The 7790-nt window shown below is 36.2% G+C and overlaps 1 protein-coding gene across 1 annotated transcript; it reads right to left on the reverse strand.

The window, feature by feature from the left end:
* Positions 1–230: 230 nt before the first annotated feature.
* On the reverse strand, positions 231–6831 carry LOC130944748 (O-fucosyltransferase 29-like). The gene is made up of 9 exons (XM_057873247.1): positions 6122–6831; positions 5851–5941; positions 5255–5331; positions 4818–4906; positions 4519–4708; positions 4196–4377; positions 3423–3525; positions 2912–3240; positions 231–879 (listed from the first exon to the last, which is right to left on the reverse strand). The coding sequence occupies exons 1-9, from the start codon at positions 6410–6412 to the stop codon at positions 522–524; spliced, it is 1710 nt and encodes a 569-aa protein (XP_057729230.1). The 5' UTR covers positions 6413–6831; the 3' UTR covers positions 231–521.
* Positions 6832–7790: the final 959 nt, after the last annotated feature.

The following is a 7790-nucleotide window of genomic DNA, read 5'->3' on the forward strand; positions in this document are numbered from 1 at the left end:
CTGTGAAAACTTAATTGTCTTATAATAAATTTGTTAAAAATTTATCTATTAAAAATTTGATTGAAATTAAAAAAATCTATCTTATGAGAATAATTTAGAAAACAATTTTATAAAAAAAATAAAATAAAATATCCAATTTAAAATTTATTGGAAATAAATTTAGATGTTTATACAAAAAAAATAATAAATTTTCATTTACGAAAATAGATAATTCAGGAAGAATTGGAAGGAAGATTTGTCGCAAAAAAACTACCTAGTAAAAGAATAGAATATATATATATATTAGAGAAAGAAAGTTACATATACTACACCAAGCACATCTATAAACACTTGCAACACATTGTAAGGGTATTCACGCCTTTTACCCTAGAGAAGTATCTAAACTGTGCCATACACGATTTGTATGACTTAGATCTTCATCGAGCCATGACAACTTAAGCCCAACTATGTTAATCCTCATCAAATATAGTGGCAGGCCCTTTGCCGTGGAGCGATTGAATTGATAGCCATGTTAACTTGTTTTACCACCTTCTGGCCCTTCCTACACTTTGCTTAGGTAGTCGAATACTATCTTCATTTTCTTCATCCAATGAGGAATCCTCTTTCACTGTCAGGTTTTCGGCTGCAAGTTTAGGAGGCCGGAACACATCTTCACTGAGTGCTTGATCAATATATGGTTTCTCACATATACAAATACTTGGATACTCATTAAACTCGCCGCGTCCAGGCCTCATCTCATCTGGCTCTCCCATGAATCCTCGTTGAGATGCCTTAACCTTTTCGGCGAAAGTGTCCCAATCCATCTGATGCCGCTCCATGAACAGAGTGCTAAGCCTCTTGGCATTTGGTCTGATAGTTCTTTTGTGACCCATATACCTCCTGTTATATATATATAGCAAATGAAATCAATAAGTTCATATATACTCATCAAGCTTCTATGACCATCTCTATTGACCAAAAATAAGATGATCAGAATTAGAATATTAACTAACTAAAGGACCGTAATGTATATTTGAAACTATTCCATCAAATCAGGGACCCGGAAACGCTGCTGAAAAATAACACTTCTCACAGGACAACACTTGCTTTAGCAAAAAAACCTATGATCGACTAAAGGGTTTTTTCCCCACAAAAAGAATACAGTTACAAAATTCTGAAAACTGGAATTGCCGACACAATATGACTTTAAGTTTAGCACAACGATATTACACACACCTAAATGACAGAATATTAGTGCTACAGTTTAAATCATACAAGCATTTGCTAAATGTCAACCCAACTATTCGAGTATCAGTGCGGTACTGCGGTATATCTGCCTTTTCAATATGCATAGCTATATATAAGATTTAAGTTATGATAGAATAATATAACTGGTCTAGTTCATGAAGTCAACTGCAACCAGTACCACAAGATTTGGTAGTTGTACTGATTGAATATATATCCCAAGTTCTACTCTACTCTGTTGTTAGAATTGAACCTTTGGGAAATCTTGGCAAATCACCAAAAACCCTAGCAATGATGCAAGAGACCTCCACACTCGGGAAATGACTGACTCTAACCAACTTCCTGTCTCTCATTATATAAACTAGTGTATTTAATACTATAGGCACTAACATTTCTATTAATACACCTTTTTATAAATTAAATTTGATAATAATAACAAATTTGAAATTAGTCAAGATGGCAAGCATGTTATACTAAAATCAAAAGATCATGGATTCAATTCTTAGAGTTAATATTTATTTTATAGATTATACACAATGAATTATGTAGATTATACACAATGAAGGGTATTTTAGGAAAGAAACTAACTCCCTTTACCCCGAAAAACCACATCTTGGCTGGGTGACTTTGAGCTACAATATTGAATTGAGAGCCCACTGGAACAGCCATGAATCACATATTTGTAACACAAGTTAGCATAATAAAACTTGTAAATAAAGCAGTTACGTTATTTATGTACAAATCCCTTACACCATACTGCACAATAGAAGCAAGCCAATCTAATTGCTGAAGGGAAAAAGGGAATCTGGGGTTTCAAAACTTTCAATTTGTGCCTGCAAGGGAGCTCAGATGACAATAGAAACATCATCACCCAGTTCTCTCAATGGCACATTCCCCCTCTCTTTATATATAATACCTCCCACTGCTACCTAATTGATTTCCTTCACAAACAGCAGTTCTCAGCTCTCAGCTACTGCTGAAACTATCATTTTTAGGCCTCTCTCCTCCCTACTACAAACCAGCCCATATCTGTTCCTAACATCCAGGCTCAATGATCATTTATAAACAGCATACAAATTAATCTTGCAAAAACTACTAAGAACACAGTTTTACCTTATGTGCTATATCCCTAGAATAACCAACTACAAATGACAACAAATTTGTGGCCTTGTGCCTTCCACAGAACCACTGCTCTCCAACATTTTTATAAAATGAAACAGCTGTTTTCCAACATTACACAAGAGATGAGATCTTGCTTATTGGATAGCTTAAAGATCAAGGGAAGGGTGCAGAAGAAGAAACAGATCTTACTGACATTTGAAGATTAACGACTAATATAAGCTACCACCACTTTAACTTAATCTGTATCCTTTTTTCTTTTTTATTTTCAAGTCACGAGTAAGAGTTATTATAGTATTATTATAATTTATCCTGTATTTAGCTACAAGAATGCAAGTAGAACAGAGTAAATTATACAAAGCTTATTCAAATCCTAGCAAAATCACACATCCCTTCAACCAAATTTGCATATAATTCAAGAGTAAGGCAAGTAGGCAACATAATAACCACATTGCAAAGATATTCTTAATTATGACTCTAGCTATTCAATTATGATAGAATTGTTTATGCCTTTATAATTGGTACTTGTATGAACTTGTGAAACTTTTATAATTTTACATACTATTACCTTCGACCGGCAAGAATCTTGGCCATGTTGCCATTGTTGTTAGTGACAAATACATTGCTTTCATCGCACACAATGTAGTCAATAGCAGCAAGGCGGGAAGAGAATGGAAGAAAAGGTTTCAGCTCTTCCCCTGCAAGCATCTCTTTTGTATAGATGTTGGGGAAAAGATCTTTCAGAGGCTGCATGGTCTCATCCCCTCCGTATATTTCTCCTGATGCAACATATAGGTAGGTATCATTTGCAAAACCAAGTGCTCGGAGCATCAACCCCACCTCATGAGGAGTAAGAGGACATTTTCCACGCTTTCGCTCTCCATCAGGGCTCAAATCCTGTATTAACACGAGATAATATATTACTCATTCTTTGGTGCCACAAGAGAAACAGCAAATTTTAAGTCCTTAGATTCTTCAGCACATTGAAAAAAGAATGACAGAATCATCCAATTCATCATCCTGTCAGTCAATATGATAGGGTTTTATCATTAGAAAGAAGTAAAGAATTGCAGTCTTACAGGCAACGTTGTCCACCTTTTTCTTATTTCCCCGAGCTCTTGTCTTTCTTTTTCACCCCCACCAAAATAACAACCTGAAAATGCCAGCATATCTGGCTCAAACCTGCCATATTACTATTATCAAGTTGCGCTGGAAATTTGATGTTTTGACACTGTTCAAATAATTACTATCAATTTCAGAATGCAAGGAGCTGTGGAAAAGGTAAAGGCAATCAACCATATTGGGAAGAGCCTAAAGATTAGAAGGGATAAGACAATACATAGTTGGTGCATATGTGATTAATAGAGAATAAGGTAGTGTTTGTTTCCAGATACTAGAACTGAGATGGGGGACTGAGACTCAGTATTGTGTTTCGAACTAAGACTAGAACACAGGGGACTGAAATTTTTGAGACTGAAGACTTTTTTAATAACTTTTTTTTTCCAAAAATACTCATTTAATTTTTAAAATTCCAAATCTACCCCTCAATCTTTCATATTTATCTTAAACCAAACATTATACTTAAGACATCATTCAATTCAATATATTTTTCGCCAAATGCAATACAGAGACTTAATTTAGTCTCAGTCTCTATCTCCTAGTCTCTATCTCTCAGTCTCAATCTCTCGTCTCTCTTCCAATCGCAGCCTAAAAGTGTGAGAGCGCAAAGGAGAGAATAACAATTTATCAGATGTATGAAAAGTAAGTGATTGCTTGAACAACCCACATTCCCACACCACTTTGTTTAAAATTCAGGTTGAAATTGAACATACATCAGGTTCATTGAACAAACCTCAAATGGACGGCTATAAAACGGTTTGCCATCTTTCGCATTCTCATAACAAGTTTTTGACCAAACTGTCGTATAGGTTTCGTGTATCTCAGTGCATGATAATTAACACGGCAACGTAATCTTTGTAGTTCATCATCTAGGTCATTTGCTAGTCTAAAGTCAAACTTCGTCAATTGCAAAACCTGCAAAATCTTCCTACATTCAGCTACCACCACAGCTATATCCACAAAAGAATCATCAAAATTGACATTAACTAACTATTAATGTATGCTCATGACAATTAAGAAATTTAAAAATGTATCAATCACTAGAAGTGACCTCACCCGTCGTCTCAAGAGTATTGGCAAAACTTGATCATGATAATATTCAGGTTCGGATTTCCTCGGGACACGCATTGTATATGGAGGTTTATCCATTGATCGCATAACCTTATCAGGAACTCTTTTAACAATGGTAATATCCTTTGCAAGATATGTAATGAACCAATTTATATCAAAAATATTGTTGAAGTCACTGCGTCAAAAAGAAGTGTTTTCTTTAAATGAACAACTATTAACTTAGTTCTAGTAAACCATAATCTGTGTAATGAAAAAGGGAATGTTTGATAGGATAGTCAGTTTACCTATCATCCTTCCAAAACGAATGATGATCCAACTCCGGTACAACTAATGTAGCATTAAGAATTCGTGCAACAACAACGGCATCCGTAATCTGGGGGCACGAACATGATTAGCATTTCCACATCCAGAACTTATTAACCTTAGCTTTAAATAAGACTACTGAAAATTTCTGCACCACCACAAAAGAGAACCTAACCAAGGCTCACATTTCTGAAAACAAATGAAATAGAACCAACTAGCTATAAGAAAACTGCTATTATCATTTCCATCACTTTATGAGCAGGAAATTGGCTAGGAATACCAAATGCACTAGTCATTGTCCATGAAACCAAGGTGTAATAAATGATCATTACTCCAGTGTGACCAGGTGATATTATAGAACACTTTTGCAATCAAACAGCGACAACAGTACATATCATAAGGCTTATGTCGGACTTACCCCAGTTCTTTGTTGGTTCAGTCCTCCACTTGTTGCTATAAGCAAGTAGCCATTTGACTTACGCTCGGATACAGCAGCTATATTTTCCGGTTACCAAAATAAGATGGAAAATGACATGTGAAATTAACTTTTATAGATCAGCACAATCTCAAAATAGATTTGTCAAGAAGTAAAACAACATAGTAAAACATATCAAATGGAACCCTTCAGTTTGTTTGCCAGTCACATCGGACCTAACTAGGAAAAATCCTACACCCAGATTGCACCGGTCTAGCTTTTGCTTATATACATTAATTATGGAGAATATGGGAACAAAACACACTATATTTACCGAAAACACCCCCTCTCACTTTCACCTGATACATACAGAAAATTTTCCAAAATTAGCAGTTTCTGACAAAAATCATACATGACCAAACACAAAAGGATTTAAAATCTGTTTCATGAAGGAATTTTTTATTTGAAAAAAAAAAGACATGGTTAGATGCATTAACATCAACACCCCAAAATGAAAACTTGCAAAGTTTTAGCACCTATATAAAAAAATGTTCTATCAAACAAGCTACAAAAGAAGGTGTGAATGAGTGAGAACTCACGAGCAAAATTACGCCCCCTTTCTTTACATCCATAGTAATACCTAGAATACTGTGATTCCCAAATATCAATTGGCGCACGCTCACTTCCATCCTACAAAAATTAAGAAGAAAAGGAAATAATAATAATAAATAATTCACACCAATTACACTCCACCGTTTTCAGCAGCAAAAAAACTAAAACAGTAAACAACATTAGCAACCAGATACAAAGAACAATGCAATACATAAAAACAAAAGGTGTAAGGAAAAAAAAATGAAGGATTAGAAGAACCTGTGCTGAGTGGAGAGTGCGATGGACGAATCTTTGGGAGTACCATTCAACATGAGAAGCCATGTGACCCGTTAAGAGTGAGATTAGACCCAACCCGAACAGCATGAACCCGCAAACCATGGACCACGATGTGGGTTTCGCCACGCTGGATCTCCAACACATGTGGCTATGGTGGTTATGGTTATGGTTAATGCTCCCATTACTATTGTTATTTTTATCAGGGTGCAGCAACTGAGGTTGCTTTGAACACAAGAAGCTCCTCAAGCTCCAAACTTTGCTGCCAACAGCCATTCGGATTCGGATCTCGGGTCACAGATTCCAACCATCAATTCAATTCATTTCATCTTCTCAAGCTCTGTGGAACGAAAAAAGGGACTTTGTTTTGGAATTAGGGATTGGCGAAGGTGGGATTCTTGAAGAGGAAGAGCAATGTGGAAATGGAGGAGAGGTTCCCCCAAGATTTTGTGTAGAATGAGAACCCTTTTTTTTCCTTAGGGTTTTCAGAAACACTCGTTAATATGTTTACGAAATTGATGACGTCATGAATGAGTGAGTGTATTGCTGTTGCAATCTGATTGTGAATGTGAATGAATGAAAGTGGGAGTGAGTGAGTAGGGTGGTGGTGTCAGGCTCTGTGGGGGTGGAGGCGCAGAGTTTGGGACACTCAACATTCATTGCCATTGAACATGAAAATTGAAAATTGGAAATTGGAAATTGGAAATTGGAAATTGAACATTCCCTTTTTTTTCTTTTTTTGTCCAAAATGAGAATGTCTTTTTGTTATAATTGTTATTGGTCAAATTAGTTTCTGATTGGGACAAATATTGAGGTGAGATGTCAAGGGGAAGAAGAAATGGGTTAATCTGGTTTTAATTTGGTTTGGACAAAAAATGGAAAATAAAAGAAGATGGCATAAAGGTGTGATAAGAACAGAAAATGAAAGGCTGGCAGCTGGGCCTGGGTCCGGTCTTCGGGTGTTCAAAGCGGTAGCAGTATCACGGATCTTTCAAAACCAATTTCTTTTTTGTTATTACAAATATCTTCTTCACAAACTTAGAATATTTTTCTATAATGCATTATTAGTAATGTTCTAAAAATTGAACCGGACCGGTCAATTCAATCGTGTTAATAAAAAATCGGTCATTTGTTCAATTCGATTGAGGTATAAAATCATTTTAAAAAAATCGGCCTAAAAAATGGCCAAATCGACAGTTAATCGATAAATCGTCAGAATCGACCAAGTATTTTCAAACTTATCGATTTGCTTTATATATATATATATAAATAAAATTATAAAAAAGAAACCCAACTCAATTACCCACCCCTACCCCTACCCCTACCCCCTCCCTTTTCACTCCCTCTTTGAGAAACCGTAAACCAAGTCATTATCACCATCCCACGTCACACTCTTCTCATCGTTCCTCTCCTCGTCGTTGTCGGTTAGTCATCTTCTCTTCGAATCGTTCTCTTCTCGTTGCCGTCGGTCGATCATCGTCTCTTTGGATCTTTTTCTCTCTCTCTCTCTCTCTCTCTGTCGCTCTCTTTGAGGTCAACATCTATTACCATCACCTCCTCGATCCTCTTCTCGACATCGAGTCGGAGCTGTTGGCGTTGCCGCTGCGAAAGACTGTTCCATCATCATCTCTTCTCGATTTGTTGGTGTCCGTCT

The sequence above is a fragment of the Arachis stenosperma genome, chromosome 1 (genome assembly GCF_014773155.1).
Source record: "Arachis stenosperma cultivar V10309 chromosome 1, arast.V10309.gnm1.PFL2, whole genome shotgun sequence".
Lineage (NCBI taxonomy): Eukaryota > Viridiplantae > Streptophyta > Magnoliopsida > Fabales > Fabaceae > Arachis > Arachis stenosperma.